General features: G+C 37.8%; 1 protein-coding gene across 5 annotated transcripts in view; it reads right to left on the bottom strand.

Annotated features, from left to right (window-relative positions):
• Positions 1-597: 597 nt before the first annotated feature.
• TMTC4 (transmembrane O-mannosyltransferase targeting cadherins 4) overlaps positions 598-18435 on the bottom strand; it is a 75182-nt gene continuing 57344 nt past the window's right edge. For all 5 annotated transcript variants that reach the window (XM_042459219.1, XM_042459221.1, XM_042459218.1 and 2 more), the window contains 7 exons: positions 16880-16959; positions 15880-15987; positions 14809-14950; positions 12769-12883; positions 11127-11239; positions 6340-6409; positions 598-5800 (listed from right to left, as the gene is read on the bottom strand). In XM_042459219.1, the coding sequence (XP_042315153.1) occupies positions 5649-5800; positions 6340-6409; positions 11127-11239; positions 12769-12883; positions 14809-14950; positions 15880-15987; positions 16880-16959 (780 nt within the window). In that variant the 3' untranslated portion in view covers positions 598-5648. The remainder of the gene's footprint in view (positions 5801-6339; positions 6410-11126; positions 11240-12768; positions 12884-14808; positions 14951-15879; positions 15988-16879; positions 16960-18435) is intronic.

The following is an 18435-nucleotide window of genomic DNA, read 5'->3' as shown; positions in this document are numbered from 1 at the left end:
CACGTGATGTGGATTCAAGCAAAGCAGGGTGTGTGCACATTGTATTACCACAACGGAACATACTTTGAGGGTTCAACAATTCGAATCAGCACCCTTGCGCATGCTCAATGGGGCTCTGGACGCTGTCATCCTTCCCTGCCCCCTCCTTAGTTGTCATCCTTCATCAAGGCGAAGGAGGCAGGGGAAGATGGGATAGGTGGCAGGGTGAAGGAGGGGAGCAGATCGGGGTCTAGGAGGACGCAGGGGATGATGGGATAGGCTGCAGGATGAAGGAGGGGAGCAGATTGGGGTCTAGGAGGATGCAGGGGATGATAGGATGGGTGGCAGGGAGGAGGAGATGGCGTGAAGGAGGAGGAGGGGGATGATGGAGGAGGGGAATGACGGAGCAGGATACAGTGGGCCAAAGGGGGCGACATCGGAGTGATCTTCCACACCAAACCAATTCGAAGTGAAATCGAAGTGAGCTTGAATGTGAATTCTGTGAATTCCCTTTTTTCTGGAATTCATCAAAATGAGGAGTCACTTTGGATTCACTGCGGAAGCCCCACAGAAGGCGCTCCCATAGAAAGGAATCGTGTCTGTAAACACATTCACATTATGATGTTAATTCACATCGTCGGAACTGAGCTGCAAAAGCTCTAAAAATCTCCGTGTGATAAACCTCACTGACTCTCAAATTCTTCAATTCTGATTCTGACTCTGAAATAAGTATGCATGAATCCAGTGAGACATAGGGGCAAAACAGAAGGCCTAGATAGAGTGGCGTTGTGCCGCCCTTTTCAGCACCTGATCAGCCCCACCACAGCCCCAAGCCAGCAGTTTGCTGGCTCAAAAAGAGGCAGCAAAATGCCACTCCTTTGAGAGCTAGCAAAAAGGTGATATTGCCACCACGGCAGCACTTTGCAGCGCTCCTTTCAGCATGCAGCATATAAACACTGCACCAAAAGATCACTGTGATGCCACCCTCCATGTGGTCAGGCAGGCGGTGTGACACCAGTGTGGGACAGCATGAGGGCATGCATTGTCCAAATGCCATGCCCCCATGCCATCTCCACGTCGGCACTTCAAGCCGGTCTGTTTAGCCCCATAGTCTCACAGCTACTGACATATAAAATTGCGGCCTCAGCAAACTTATACTTAATCCAAAACACCATGAGATGAAAATCAGATGAACTGAACTGCTGAATTATAGTTCAGAGTTCCAATATTGTTCTGATGGATTTATATGAATATTCAGGGTAGGGATGAAAATTGTGCAGCCCTCCAGATGTTAGACTACAACTCCCATTAGTTCTAGCCAACACAGCCAATTGTGAGGAACGCTAGGTGTTGCAGTCAAACAGCAATTGGTGGGCCACATTAATCCCACCCTTGATTTTGGATTTTTCCCCTCACATGTAAATATACATGTATCCCAGATTCAAGAAATGTCTGACATACATGAACCAGCTAAAACATACACTCTTCAAAGAAACAAATATATTATACAGTAGCATAAAAATTGGGAGGGCAGGCAGGAAAATGTGACTTACAGCCCAATGATATACATCTTCACTGAGAAATAAGTCCCACTTCTTTCAATGGCAAAATCAGAATGGATGCCTTAATATTTAGAGAATCCAGATATCTAAAGGTCAAAACATTCTTATTAACAAAGCTGTTTATTAAATGTTTCCTAAATCATCATGTTGGTTCATTTATTTGCCAGTAACTACATCCAGTTTGCAAATCTGACTACTACTGTTGCCATCTGAAACTTCTATGTAACCTGGGCAACTGTACAGTAATTAAAAAGTGACACATTTCACATACTGTAATGGCAAAGTACAACTGAGCAATTATGACTATTACTTTTCCTACTGGGAGAAAAGTAGCACACAGTGGGGAGAGATTTATTTATCAGAAAGACGGCAGGAAGATAAATGGTTAAATCACTGTCAGATCACTGGGAGTGGGATGTCTAGTTCTGCCTTTTCAGTGAAATCAGCAGGACATAATGAAAAATAAAGTATGTAGGATCCAAGGCCAAAGTATCCCATAAGAATCTGACACTTGGTCAAGCTAATTGTAAAACATTGTGTGACACCATGTAGTTTGCTTACAACAGGATTTACTAATGACTATTTTAGCTTAGCAGCACAAGGAATGATAATTTTAAAAAATGTCACTGACACTTCAACAGAAGTAATTTTTGACTTGGGAGCAGTTATGCATTGCTGATCTTGCACATGTAGTATTATTTACTTTCTAACTGCAGTTTCTCAAAGCAGTATATATTACTTAACATAACATAAAACACAATTTCAGTTGTCACAGTAGATTCTATCCAAAGATACAGGCACAAAACCATAGCCTATGCACACCTATGGTGATTCAATTATGATTGGAAACCAATCCAACAATATGAATCATCTGTACATTCCCAGATGATGGAAACATCAAGGCTGAAACTGGGCACACAACACTATTTGAATGGCTTCAATCTACATACATGCTTTCAATGTAGAAGATGTCATAGTGACAAAATCACCATATTCATTTTCCATCTTTTATTTAAATTACATTTCCGGCTCATTTTTCTTCTTGAAAAAATAGGATTATCTATCCTGGATTAGATCCAGATTTAGTCACTGAACAAACTTAAATCAATGGAATTTAAGCAGATACTGACTAAAGTCTCAGTAATTTCAGTAGGTCATCTACTGACTAAATCTGAATTCTGTGTTGAACATGAAGGCTCGCTTTAGCAAGGAACATCCTTGGATGAGCCAGGGTGGCATAGTGACTCTGGTAACTTAGACTATGACTTTGAAGACCAGGGTTCAAATTGTGTCTCAGCCATGTAAATGCACTGGGTGGCCCTGGGCAAATCACACTCTCACAGCCTTAGAGGATGGTAATAGCTAACCTACGCAGAACAAAACGTGCCAAGAAAACCCCATGATAGGTTTGCCTTAAGTTGGAAATGACTTAAAGGTACACAACATGAACAACAACAAAGCTTTCTCGCATAGTTCATTGCTTGGGTTGCAAACATCAAAGTAGAGTTTGCCTCAGCCTAGCATGTGTGATGGCTGATAAATCCCAGCTAAATATGATATTCAAGACACAGCTGGCAGAAGAGAGATAAATGAATTTCCAAGTAACTTATAACATTAAATCTGAGGTTGGGCAATGTTGATCTACTGTCCTTCGAAAATTCTTTAAAATAGAAGATTCAAGCATTTCTAGGAAGTAAGAAAGGAAACAAAATGGTCCATTTAAAGGAACAGAAAATGGTAAAGCCTTGCTTTATACTTTCATGCCCTACATAAAATATTGATCCACTAGGTTATTAAAGAGCAAATAGAGCAGGCCAATAGATGAATATATGTAAGCTGTAACACATGTAATCTGAAGACATGAGAGTAATGAGCAAGACAGTTAATTAGATGGAACATCAACAATATTCAAATTTGAAGCTATTGTCTATATTAAAAACTTTGCTAGAAATAGCATCTCCAGAATCCAGGCTCTTTCTTAACTAAAGTCTCATTTAGAAAAAAAAAGTTAAGCGATGTACATTAGGGTTGATGAACCATTTAAAAAAAGACAGAACCTTTTACAACCTATGGAAACATTTTCTACTTATAGTTTTAAACCTTCCTCAGACTGATTCATTTATATACACAACACCACATTATTATAAAAGAGACACAGCATCTTGCATTACAACAGCTGAAACTATCTAAATATTCAGAGAAATCACACATTTAGAACAAGACTGAGCAACCTACAGCCCTTCAAAGATTATTAGATTGCAATTCCCATCAGACCTAGCAAGTATAGGCAATGTTTTGGAAGGCAGCTATAATCTGCCCATCCCTAAATGTAAATCATTCTTTAAATTGCCCTTTAATTTATATCATCCTAGAACCACGTGCACATCCCTAAATTTAAATCCTCTTAGAACCAGTGGCACCTCTTACAGTTGCACATTTCCGCCTATACATGCTTTTCTACTGGCTGGATCTCTGCCTCCAGTGCTCATGGCTAGACTCCAGGGATGAACAACAGATGAATAACTTGCACAGCATCCATCCGGTATTTGAGAGTATGGCTGAATCCTACCCATGATGGGAAAGCTGAGTGACCCACCAGGTACATATTATATAAGCAATTTCCTTTTTTTAAAAAAAAGAAAAGAAACACAGATTTTTTTCCCCCATTCTCAAAAAACTGCTTTTTATTGAAAAGAAGCAGCTGCAAAATTTGAATCCAACAACCCATGCCTTCAATTATGACAAGACAAAAATTAGGCAGCATGGAATGTTGTCTTCAATACTAGAAAATTCAAGGATAAATTGAAAAGTGGAGCAATGCACTTTTGCCTGCATGGATTTTAGCTGAACTTGTCCTTTTGTATTGTGTAACCTAATAAAGCTGGAAAACATGTTTCTAGAAGTTATTTACTATCAAGATTAAAAAGGGTGTCGTTCTGACACAGACATTTCTGAAGAAATGGAATGTCAAAATTATAACCACACTCATTTGCAGGATCTTTTAGGTCAGAATGTCCCAAACTGAACATCTAGCATTATTTCCTCTACTCATCTGCATCACTGAGATGTTCCACATGAAGCATTTTAGAACATCTTAACTGGGCCTTTGTTTCTTCATGGAATGTTATGCCCACAAAGAGATCTTAATTCCACAGTCATTCCCAGATAAGACTGAAGAACCCCTAACATACCATATGGGTTTAAGCTGCTGGTATCCCAAAGAAAGCAGCTGCCAACAAAATATCAAATAAAAACCAGAGCAAACAAACACATTGACTAAGAATGTAATAACCGCTGCCCAACTGAAGTGCTACAAGATGCTGGGCAGACTTCCAGGCTTTAGAAGCTTTCCAGTTTAAAGCACATTGATGCAAAACCCTCTTTTGCAACCCATTAAGCTGCATGGCAACAGGTACAGGTTGACTCTGAACCTATACAAAGACTGAATTCAAAGTTTTCTCTTGATGTGGACAGTATCTGAATGTATTCCATTCTCACCAGGTATATGAGCTGTGCTTTGACAACAGGCAGAACAAAAAATGTCAGAAAAAAAGCAACAGCTTCCTCCATGTTTTTGAAATACACATTGTCTCTACATGGATGTACTAACCAACATCTGTTGCTCTAAGTGATGTCATTATTACAGGGCACAACACTGCACTGGAATTTCCACTGACAAATGCACATGAAAGCAAAACTTGATCATTCATTTCCATTCCTGTTGTACCGTTTCATGTTTTACATCCGTGTAGCATCTTGAATATGTCTCGATCTTTATTTCAGTCTGGTTTCTTATTAGAACATGTCCTCTGGCTATAAGAATGTAAATACTGAAGCTATTTTAAAGCTGCTTCAAAAATTTAAAAGGAGAAGCACAAACCCTTTAATTCTCTGAATGAAAAATTCTAAAGTTTTTTTTTAATTCATTTACTTCTGACGCCAGCCTCCACGAAACATTCGAGCGTCTGCTGCTGGTGCTATAATTAAGGGTATTTTTTCCCCTGTTGTTTTTAAATGACAGTGTGACTGAATGCTTCTCCCTGGTGATTAGTAGCCATGTTATCAATAAATGGCATGCACTGTGCATTCAAAGCCTGAGAAGAAACCTCAGACATCACCCCTTTTTTGCAGTTGGTCCAGCTTCCTTTTTAAAAGACTATAGTTCTCCCTGGTCCCAGCTGCTGTGGGGTCAAGCTTCAGAGAGACTTCATAGTGTTTCTTGGCTAAGTCAAGATTTCCCCAGCGATGGTACAGCACAGCTGAAACAGCAAAGAGAAGCTTTTGTTAGCAACGTTGCTGAAGAATAGACAATCTTGCCAATTACTTAGAAAACATTAAAACATTTGGTTGGACGTCGGTATGGTGGCAGCCTGTTCTGTTGCCAGCTGGAGGGGACACATTTGAGAGCCGAGCAGGCCAAGGAATGACAAGAGCAGATTGTGCTAGAGCCATAAATTGCTGTTTTTATCTGGAGAGCTCATGGCGGTTTGCAAGCACGACACAAAAGAGCCAATTTGCCACCACTGACATGCAGCTACCTCTGGGCTGCAGTGTGCTGCCTGGTTGGTCTACCATACAATGCAGTAGGCTTTGCATTCTTGGGACCCCATCTCACAGGACTCCATTCTCTTGTTGGCAATTTGTTTAGCAAGCAGGCAGAATAGAAATCTAGCCAGCAAAAGAATGCCTTAGAACAGTACTTTTTAAAGACAATGAACATGAAAAGAAGTACAAGCAATGTGTCTGTTTTTTGAGTTTTTTTTTAAGTTTGCACTAGGGGAGCTGTAAAATGTCTTACCCAAATTACCATGGTAACTGGCTGCAGTTGGATTGGCTTTAATTGCCTTGTGGAACAAAGCTTCAGATTCCTGAATAATTCAGAAAAAGAGATCAACAGGACAAGCTATTTTTGTAGTGCATACAATGTCAAGTACAAGCAAACACTACCAATTACCTCATGCTCTGTGGTCTATTAATGTGATTATGTCACCATATTTTTTTCATGTGCATTCACACTTCTACGTTTCTTTAATGGATATACATACAATATAATTCACAGCCAGATCCAGCTGTTGTCTGGTAGTTGCTGTCAATTAAGAAGTAATTACTTCAGTGCTAGTAAGAACACAAAAACACTTGTGGACGGCATTATAAACCGGATGCTCACACAAATCACCACTTAAAACCAGTATACTTGCATTAATGTGAAGTTAATCAGAACAGAAATCAATGGGATGAGCTATCTTTAATACAGGTAGATTGACATACATCGCTATTAAATTACAGTTATTGAGTTTTGATAAGGTATATACTTTATTTTAAAGCTAAAAAGAATAAATATTTTACAAAAGATGTTTCACTGATTTCTGTCTGTTGTTGCATTCCTGGGCAAAACCTCTCTCAGTTTTACATGGAGTCTTGTTGCTTAAAATAAAATCCCTTTGCTGGACAAACTGAAACTACTGGATGTTTTAATGATTCGTTTTTATGTTTATTTCTACAAAGTGCTTACATCTCTCCTATGTGACACCGTTAAACTTTTAAGAATATATTTAGTTCAATTTGCACAATAACCACTTTTAAATAAGTGTTGTTAAATAAGTACAGTCACGCTAAAAATAAAAAATACAATGAGTTGAATGCAATGCAGCTTATGTTGACATAATTAAATGGTTATTTTACAGAAATGTTTGTTAATATTAATGTAAGTACTGAAGTCATATCTAATCTTGTTTGGTAGAAAACTATAGTTATTTTTTGTAACTGAGCTTGTGGCATATAGTAATATGTGGGGCACTGCCACCTTTTAAAATGTAGTTTAATTATCCTAGAAGGCACGTTTCTTTGTCTGTTCACTCCCCACCCCCTGTAAAGTTTATCAACATATTTGCAGTAAGGAATCCAGTGCCTCTGCTTAGCTTGAAATGTGCCCAAAATACAGAGTAGTCTCTTGCAATTGTTGACTGTAACGTGTCCTTCCAATAGGACAAACTCTGTTTGGAGCATACCAAAGTTTTCACGCAAGACAAAAGATATGAAGTCTAAGAGCATATACAGGTTGCGTATCCCTTAACCAAAATGCTTGGGATCAGAAGTATTTTAAATTTTTTCAGAGTTTTGAATATTTGTACATACAGTACATAATGAGATATCTGGGAGATGGGACTCAAGTTTGAACATGAAATTCATTTATGTTTCAAATACACCTTATATATGTAGCCTGAAGAAAAAATTTATACAATATTTTTAATACTTGGTCCATGAAACAAAATTTGTGTATATCAAAACACCAGGAAGCCAAAGTGTCACTGTCATTTTTGTATTTTAGAGTATATTGGCATTCTGGATAATTATACAACTTTTATAACTATAAACATATATCATTATCAATGTATTATTATAATACTTGCAATATACCACTCTCTCCATCAACTGCAATAAATACAAAGATTCCAGTCTGTTTTCTTTTTTCACAATAGGACTGCAATTTTTTTAAAATTCAGAATGGTGACATTAAATCAGTTTAAATAGGTGAATCACTACATTAGTAGCTTAAGAAGAACTACAAAGGATCTCTCCAAAAAATAAGCAGAAAGAGTGTTAGAAGTATTGTGACACCTAATCCTAACTAAAAATTAATGGCTTTTGAACTCAAAGTAGTTGGGATGTCATCCCTCTACAATCTTGGGCTTGTTATAACAGCATGCAACAAATGGAATAGCAAAATGTGTCCTGGTGCAGTGCATCAGCTCTAAATTCCCAAGACATGCACCATACAAACATAAGAAGTCAGTGTGTGGACTGCACAGCCTTTTCCTCTGGTGGATGGGAAAGTAGCACAGGATAATTTTGTCATGCTAGTCTGGATAGGCAAGTTGTGAAGTGGAATTTCATCACTTTTAAGAACAAGATAATTATGTATGTGCAAGATACAAAGGATCAAATAACTTGTTCTGCCCTCCCAGACTTTGTTCAGCTTGGTTTTTTTTTAACAGAAGCCCCCTACTCTTCGAGTAAAAATCATTTTTGAAATTGACATTTAGTAGCATACTATGACATGGTCCAAGGATATCTGCTATTTAAATAAATTGCCAGACTTGCTACTGCGACATATAAGCCCTTGGATATTTCGTAAATAGTGCCTTCTGTCCCAGCCACAAAATCAGACAACTGCTTAAAAAACACAAAGCCCAAGGATGGATTTTGCTTTTTATGAAATCTGTACTGTTGACACTATTCACAATGTATTAATAAGTGGTCCATACTCAATGCTGGAGGTCTGCTTGTGCAACAGCAGAAAACAATATAGGTTAAGAAAGGAATCTCCCCCCCCCCCCTCCGGCCTACTGCAGCTCCTGAGCACCACAAATACCAGACGAACTCCACATTTGGGGGCTTGGTGCCTTCTGGAGCTGCTGGGGGGAATGGGAAAGGAGGGGATGCTATGACATGCTTTTCCATCATTCCTGAGTTTGGGCCATTAGGATTAAGCCTAGTTAATTCCAAGTCACATTAAAAACTCACTTTTGTTAGTCTTAGGCTGCATCTGCACTGCAGAAATAATCCAGTCTGACATCACTTTGATTGTCTTGGCTCAATGCTATGGAATTCTGGGCATTGCAATTTTGCTAGACATTTAGTCTTGCTTGTTAGAGAGCTCTAGTGCCACAACAAACTACAGTTCCCAGAATTCCATAGAACTGAGCCATCGCAGTTAAAGTGGTGTCAGACCACTATTACTATTTCTGTAGTATGGAGGCAGCCTCAAGAGGAATTGAAATAACATTTTAAAAGGTAAATGAATTTTTTCCAAATCATTCGTTTTTAAATTTATTCTCACCCTACTATTTCTCTCTTGTTTGACATAAAAAAGTCTGTAAAATTAAGCCTCTTTCATTAAGGGAGAGGTGGAACTTTGTAGCCAGAAATCATTGGCTTAAGGTGTCTGTCAAATAGCAATGACCTTCTCTTGCACGAAACAATACCTTAGTTTAATAACCCACTGAAGCGATAAATTTTACAAGTCCAGACTGTAACTGTCTAAGGATATGCAGTGAGGGAACATTTTCTGATACTTAAAACAGAGGCTCATTTCATAGTTGGTATTCCCCTGTCACACAACTGTGAAAGCACAGAGTATATCACTTGGGGGTTAAAATTTGCATCTTTAATTAGTTTAGCCCCAGGAATTGTTTCAAAAGACTATCCTCCTTCCTGTTCCATAGAAAATCTTACATCTGTTTAACATCTATGGAACACCATCAGATTCCACACAAAAATCTGTCAGTTTATCCAACTGAAGTTTTTTTTTGTAGTACTCTATGGTCTTCGATATTTTTCCTTTCTTTCTCTCTCATGACCCTTTCTGTCACCAATGAATTTATTCTCCCGAATTTAGGATTTCTAGAATAGAATGAATCAGTAGGTTAAAATAAAAAAGCCACTACAAACTTGGTTGTTTGACAAAATTACTGAGCTTAAGAGAACTGGGTTTGGTTTTCTGGAAGAATCCATTGCCTAGAGATTATGAGTTGCAGGCTATTCGAATTAAACCTCATCACACATTTCTGTAAGTGTGGGAAACATCTTCCAGGGCTAGCTGTGTTGGCCATGCAGAAAGTTCAACAAAATGCACCAAATCCATAAAACAGCCAACCAAAATGCACAAAATATATCATGCAAGGTTTTGAAGCTTCACTGGCTTCTTCATCAGGCAAAGATGTTAAAATCATAAAGGAGAGGAAAAGGTACAGTGTTAGAGTCACAGGTCTACTATTTGTCTTAGATGTTACAGTGCTTCTGTTGTCAGTTAAGATGGTCTGGAAAGATTTCAATGTAGGAAGAGGTCACTCCCTTTCTTGGCCATATGGGGACTTTGTTGGAGGTAATACCTTGAAGAATTAAGTTATTTAGCTTCCTTTGTGAGTTTGCTTTCTCTTCCTGATAGAACAGAGGAGAAATTAGAAACAAAGGCTGTTAGTAGTTTAGGAAACTGTGGGGTTTGGCAGATTAGGAAAGTATATACTGAGGAATATATGGGTCCTTCGATAAAAGTGGATCCAAATTCTCCATGGGAAGAACCCCTGCCTTGACAACATGCACATGCCATCACAGGTAAGGAATTTATATGCTTAATGGACATACAGAAACTGTAGATTTCTGTTGTACAAGGCTATGCTGACACCCTTTTTAACAGTATTTTGCTGCACCATGAAGAACTTCTTATACAGTGAAAAACTTATTTAAGAAGCTATTTTTTATCAGATTAGTAAGGTTTTTTCAATATCTGTGTTTTTATCTGCCACAACTATCTCCTTTTGTTGTTGTTCCTATTTTGGAATGTTATTGTTTTTGTGCACTATTATTAATGGTTATTAATTGCCCTCGGTTATATTTAAGTTACAGAAAAAGGGACTTTTTAAAAAAAAGAAACACACAAATGCAATAAAATCTTGACATTTGCAAAATCCCAATGACTTTTTAAAAAACCAGTCACACATTTAAAGGATATATTCTGTCCATGAGTAGTGAAGACATAAATATGCTAAATATTATTTGAAATTTGTGTATAAAAAATATTTGTACCTTATATTTCTGTGATTTCCCCAATACATTTGCCAATGAAAACATGAGCGCGTGATCATTGGGTATTAATTCCAAAGCTTCCCTTCCCACAGCTTCTGCTTGTGCTAAGTTACCTAGGAACATACAGACAGATAGGACTGAGTGAATAGCAATATTTAACAAGATAAATGTGTTAACCATTTCCCATAAATGTAAGTAGTAAAAGTCACATAAAAGGACAAAAAATGAATCTTGCAAATGATGAAAATACTGCATTTATATATCAAGACAAGTAATTTGAGGTGATTAAAATTGTTACACACGGAAACATTCAGTCACCACATCAGTTCACGAGACACTGAAACATTTGTACTGATTGCAATTTGATCCTTTTTTGCTCAGTGATTACAGTGTCCTTGCATGCCACTAAAAGATCTGGAGAATTTATTTCAGCTTTCTGCAGTGAACCTAATCTGGAAACCAAGAACCCAACATTTTCTGTTAACATTCTGTAACCTCCACTTCCTCCAAAAAAATTACAGGCTGAGTTCCAGCAATAGGAAGCATCTGTTAGGTGATTAATAAAAACACTGGTCCTCTGTTCCTGATTTTTTTAAAAAAAATAATGAGTGAAGTAAAACAAACTGGGATACACTGCAGATAACTAATCAACTGGACATTTGATTTGATGTTCAAAGCTCCTCTTTTATCAAGGGATGAAATAATGAGACTACAAACTGAATATAAATTTCTGCTTCAAAAAGCACCTGTTTCATTGCTAGTTCCTCCACCCTGATGTGCACTCTATGTTACTTTGCTGATCTCAACAACAGGGAAAGTATTAGGGGCAGGAAAACCCCCAAGCAGGTATTGACACAGTCACAGCAACTGGCTGGATCAAACTGCTAGAACATTCCATTTCCCCCCCAAAATTCAATTATGTTTTTCCAAATGCTAAACTGCTGTTTTAAATATAACAACAACAACAACAACAACAATATTTATTTGTATGCCACTTTTTCACAAAGGAATCAAAGCAGATTCCAACAGTATAAATAAAACATCAAACAATTAAAAATTACAATTAAAAAACAAAACAAAATCCCAACCCTCCCCCCAGTGATAAAAACAGTTTAAAAGATTAAACATAAAAAAATTGAAAATTATCCAATAGGAATATATTAAAATTTCAAGCAGATTAGCACAAGAAATGAACCTTCCTTTAGAGGAGAGGGGGACAGGGGTAATGGTATCAATCAATTTGGTGTTGGTATCAATGGAGGGGGAGGCAAGTCTGATGGATCTAATGAATCTAATGTATTAAATATGATCTGAAAGCTTTCATACAAGAACATGCAAGAATAATGGGTAGCATGCATTTGATTCAATCTCCAAATAAACATTTTAGGCATGTATAATACTCCCCTCCCCCTGTAGAACAGCAGACTATGAGGAAGGTTTCAAAAGCAGTTTGCAGTAAGGTGTTATGTGGCAGTAACTCAACTTCAAAACTTTGCTTCAAAATTTTGGTAAAAATTTTGCAGCGTGCATCACGGCGTTCCTGACTGGGGTGTCATGTACAAGGCATACTAGCCTTTCTTCTACAGTGGGCAAGTATTGAAAATAAACCATTTACTTAAATACTGTTCTGTAAATACTGTACCTGTATTATCAAGCAATATAATCATGTTGTTCCAAGCTAAACTGTGTTGTGGTTTCAGAACAGTGGCATTTCTCCAGGCATTCAGTGCATCTACGTGGCGATTTAGATCGGCATACTGAAAGCAACAGGGTTGGCAATTTGATAGCAAGTACAATAAAGATAGTTAAGTCCTTGTTCAATTCCCACCCCACTCTTTATTTCTCTATGCACACAGACTATAGAGATGAATAAGTTAGAGTAGTGAGTTACAATGAATTCTGAAGATAAATGCTTGGGAATCATTTTAGTGGTCAAAACTGAGAAAGAAAACCTACAGCAAAAACTGATGCTGTTAATAGTGCCAGGGAATGAAATACAGGGTAAACTATGTGCTCATTGTCACCTGCCATAGAAAAACATGGAAAAACCACAGGTATCTGTATTTTCTAAGCATCTGTGATTCCTGTCCATATCATTTGTGACTATAGCACTACTGGGATTTGTGTGAGGGAATGAGGTCTCACAGAGTGAGCAGAGACAGCATTTTCACAACATTTCCATTCTAGTGTTTCTCAAAAGAAACACTACACACATTTAGCAGCAGCCAATTATGAAACTCATATAGTCTAGTGATGTATATATATTTCTTATCCTAGGAATATACTATACCAATCACCTGTGAAATAAACAACTGTGCCTAGTCTTTTGATTTTTTAACGTTATCCTACATTCTTTAAATATTTTTTTTGCATGTTAATTACTTTTAATGGTTCAATTCTTCATCTTCTTTTGTTTTTATCTGCTGCTCTTTTCGTTAGCTTTTCAATTTGCTTTTTTGGAAGTGAAACTTAATACTCAGTTTTAAGCTGGAAAGGTAAGTAGTTGTGTATTCTTAGTTATTTCTGGAGACCCTAAGGCAAACCTAACACAGGGTTTTCTTGGCAGAATTTGCCAGAGGGAGTTTGCCTTTGCATTCTTCTGAAGCTGAGAGTGTGTGACTTGCCCAACATCACCTTGTGGCCGAATGGGGATTCAAACCCTGGTTTCCCAAACCACTATACCATGCAGGCTTAGCAAGGTAAGATATAAATATTTTTAACAGAAGACAGAATACATGCATTCTGTACATGTGCCCAGTCACCAACTAAGCAATCAGCACTTGCTCAATTGTTGGATCGCCTCATTCTGAGCAATATCAGCAGCACATGGATCCAATGGGATTTAAAGGTCTATTGACTCATCTTCTTAACAGCATTTAAAAACCTTATTGAACTGACACCCCCTGCTATCTTTTTTCCTACACTCTTTTCCAGGTTTTTTTTTAGATTTTAACATGGGGAAGGGTCTTCTGTGTTTATTTTATAAACAATGCCCAACACAAGTGCTTGAAAAATAAGCAATTATAATAATTGAGCAATGCTTTAAATATCCCAGTCTCGTGACATAACAGTGACACAAGGGAGATGTTCAAATGAGTATCTGTGTAGTTTACACACATATAACTTTAGGTGTAAAAGGCTCTCTTTGCGCAATTAGGATGCTTATTTGTACTGCAGGGTTTCCGGTCATGGAAAAGAAGAATACATATGTAGACTATAATTAAAATAATTAAGTTTGCCCACTCATGTGCATTCACTTATTGCATTTATTTCAGGGTTTACAGTGTCTTGGTGTTTCCTTCCTTAGTATACTGTTTGTTTTGCTCTGCAGGGAACATTTACATTGCCATAGGAGGTTCAGAGTCTGATTTTCGGCATCTGTGGAAGATGGCAGAACGTTAGAAAAACACACCAACTTCTCCTTTCTATTATGCCTCCTACATGGCAATCCTCCATGTCTAGTCCAAGGTAAATGGCACAGGTGCACAACCTCAACCTTTTTTTTTAAAAAAAAGGCAAAGTAAACAAATCCTGAACATGTTTATTCAGAAGCAAGCCTCAATTATTTCAGCAGGACAAGTCCTAGTAAATATGGCTCTGTTTGATACAGAAACCTCATTCAAAATCTATTCCATTCCATAATCTCTTGGCTCATTAGTCATAAATATAGAGATACACATACCAAACGGCCTAAATTATAGTAACAGTCTGGATATTTTTTTCTGTGCCTAATTGCAGTCCAATAGCTTTGCTCCGCTTCTTCATATCTTCGCAAACTATTTTGCACTATTCCTAAATTCATCCATGCTGCTGCAAAATCAGGCCTAGGAAAAATGTTTGGATACATTTTAGCATACAGAACACAACATCCCTTTAATATCTTTTAATTATTTATCAAATGGTTTCTCAGCATCCATTGGCCAAAAAACACTCCCAAGTCAATTTACAATACAAAACATTAAAATATCATAACACACCAAATTAAGGAGGGAAAATAACCCACCCAGGAACTAGAGTTAACACTATAAAATCAAAGAAAACATATGTTAACAGCCTACCTAAGCATAAACAGAGAAGGGTTTAGTCTACCTTTTGTAGGAAGAGAGTTCCTACAAACTCTGAGGTGCTGCCACAGAAAGTGGCCTTCATTGGCAGTGAAGGAAAGAGATCTTATACTAGAAGCATGTTTATGGGAGGAGGTGATCTTTCAGATACCCTGACCACAAAACATTTAAGGCTTTTTAAATGAATTGTGCCTGGTAAACAAAATAGCAGTCTAGTGTAACATTAAAAAAGAAAGTGACAGAAAGCAATCCAGTGGCCACGTTCTTCATAAGCTGAAGTTTCCAATTCCAAGCATATTACAGTAGTCTGAACAGGCATGGATCACAATAGGCAGCTCTGCCTTCTCCAAAAAGGAGCAAAACTGGTGCACCAGCCACAGCTAGGCAAAGCCAATCCTGACCACAGCAGCCACATAAACCTCCAGAAGAAAGGTTGTGTTCAGAAGCACAAGCTGTGATTCCCCATTCTTCAGAGGGAATGCAATTCCATCTAGAATAAGCTATATCTCCAATCCCAGTTGTCTATTGACCAGACAGTATCACTGTACTACCTGGACAGAACCTTGTTAATTTAGATCCAGGACTTTTTTTATTCCAAAACTAGGCTTTATCACAAATGGGAAAGGATCCAGATAATGGACGATAAACTGCTGGGCAACAGCAACAGGATTCTTGTGTTTAAAACGTACTGGATTTGTACAGCTAGCAGCAGAAGCTCTTCTGCTTCTTGTAGTTCATTCCTTTCTTTCAAGATGTTTCCCAAGTTGTTCATAGCATGCACATACTTTGGATTCAATCTGGGATTAAAACAAAACAAAACAAGAGGAGAGAAAATTCACTGCAAGAAAGTAGCTCTATTCCTTTTTCTTAAAAAAAACAAACAAACAAACAGAGAACTGTTACCAATCCCACCTCCTCACCATTTTTACATCAGAGCCAGCTTTGGGCATTTTAAAGCACCTGAACTGTCTGCATCCCATTCACGATGCAGACAGAGAGGCAGGAAATGGCGCCCCCTCCAGAACACTCATAGAAACAGTTTTCATGCTGCTACATGGCTAGACTGATTTTACTATCCACAGTGCTTGCTGTCAAGCTTTGTTTTAATGAATGACAATACTGATAGCTAGCTAGGCAACCTATTTTGATGGTTAATAAAATCTGTACAAATAGGAAATAAGTCCTTCATTATATAATTTCTCCCCCCACAAACACCAGTCATCCCAGTTGCTGCTTTCTTTCATGAGCCCACACAACCATTTAATTTGTTAAGGTTGCCATTGAATAAGTAAGTATTGTTTGGTTATTTTTGGACACCTCTGTGCTTTCATACCACATTATAACTGCTGTTTATAACATTTGTTGTATCTCAACATCAACAACAAAGTGCTGAATTGAAATCCAAATTGTTATCTTGGAGAGGTTTTTTTATAGCTATGCAAATTTGGATTAAGAGGCCATCACCAAAAAGGATGAAAAGTAGTGTTTCTTGTGTCACACTGCCTCTATTTTTCATTCAGTTTTTGCACTTGGTATGACCACTAAGGAAACATTTATTTACACAACAGAACGTTGTATTAAAATTGATTCTACATTAGGAAAGACGTCCTATGGGTTTGTCGAAATGTTCAGTTAATCACCATTGTGCATCTACTCCCTGTTACTTTTTTCCAACAAAGTGACCCATACCTTACCGCCTCCCTGTAATAGTTGATTGCAGCAGTTTGGTTGCCTTTATCAGCCAAGTTTTTGCCAACATTATAATGAACCTGAAAGTAAAGGAAGGAACTGCATTAATTATTCTAAACAAACATTTATTGCTCTTATAACACAGCATGTTTATAGTGTACAGTACTGTATTTTACCTCTGTAAAATATATTTATGACTTAACAAAGCAGCCATAAATCTATAAAGTGGTTTGTATGGAGTTGATTGTAGTGGCTTTTTATCTTCTCTGAATAATATGAATTTATGGTGATCTCTCAAAATGATAAAAAGGGTTGGCTTCAAATAAAAATATCCATATTTTAACCATTCTTATTAAAGACGTATCCCTTCAACCTCCTGAAATTTTGACCCAGGTCAACATTAAACTGATGCATTCATTGATACCTTTTCTTTACCCAGTGGTAGTAGGACTGAGGGAGCCAGTGTGGAATAGTGGTTTGAGTGTTGGATTATAAATGAAGACCAGGGTTCGAATCTTGGTGAAGTGTCACACTCTCAGCCTCAGAAGATGGTAATGGCAAACCACCTCTGAAGAAAGTTGCCAAGAATACCATGATAGGTTTGTTTTAGGGTCACCAAAATGACTTGGAGGCAAAACAATACAACACAGCAGGACTGAGGGCTACCATATAGACAAACCCCTGTTAGGCATGAGAAGTGTTTACGACACATTCTGGTGGCATCTAGGACTTCCAGTAATAATTCAAAATGAAGCTCAAGAGAATGTGGTGCAAGGAAACTGGGAGATTAAGAAGAAGATAATGAAAGAATAAGCATCCCAGCTTAAAAAAAGCCAGCAGTTATTTAGTTATTTTTTAAAATTACTGAATTCAGCTGAAATCCTAGCATATAAATTGTTTTTATGTTAGTCTGATGTATTTACAGATTTGTGGGTGTTTAAAAATCTGCTGATTCTAGGAGGCACTGGTCAGCAAAGAACAGATAACAGCTGCTGCTTATTTTGCTGAATAATAAAAATTCTATTTTGGAGACTTCTGGAAGAACTCTATTTGAATTGGGGGCAGGGAAGAACTGACCTCATAGCAGCCTCACTAAACAGACCTGATGCACTAAACAGACACATGCCTCCACCACCAGAATATCAACCTGTGTCAGTGTACCTGACATGCTGCCATTGATGAAAAAGAAAGGACTATTGGTGGTTCTGGCAGCAGTAATCCATTGTCCCTGCTAGGCCCAGTATGCTGGTACAAGCTGATTAAGAATTTAATAAGAATTAGTACACTTTAAGCACACAGTCTGTATAGCCAAACAGTAATCCCAATTGTGCCAAAATCTGTGTAGGTCAGAGAAATTCAGCTGTACCTATATTTATCTACCAAATACCAAATGGGATATAAGAAAGTAGTGAGCTAACAAAATAACTGATTTGAACATAGTGACGGGTGTATTGTTTCTTTGCTAATAATATTGCATCAAGGAAAACAGGCCTTTTCTGTCCTGGCCAGTCAGTCCGAAGCCAGTCCAGAGCATTATGCTCTGACACTGGCTCTGA

The sequence above is a fragment of the Sceloporus undulatus genome, chromosome 3, assembly GCF_019175285.1.
Source record: "Sceloporus undulatus isolate JIND9_A2432 ecotype Alabama chromosome 3, SceUnd_v1.1, whole genome shotgun sequence".
Classification (NCBI taxonomy): domain Eukaryota; kingdom Metazoa; phylum Chordata; class Lepidosauria; order Squamata; family Phrynosomatidae; genus Sceloporus; species Sceloporus undulatus.
Note: the sequence above shows the minus strand (reverse complement) of the source record. Positions and strands in the feature narration are given on the sequence as shown.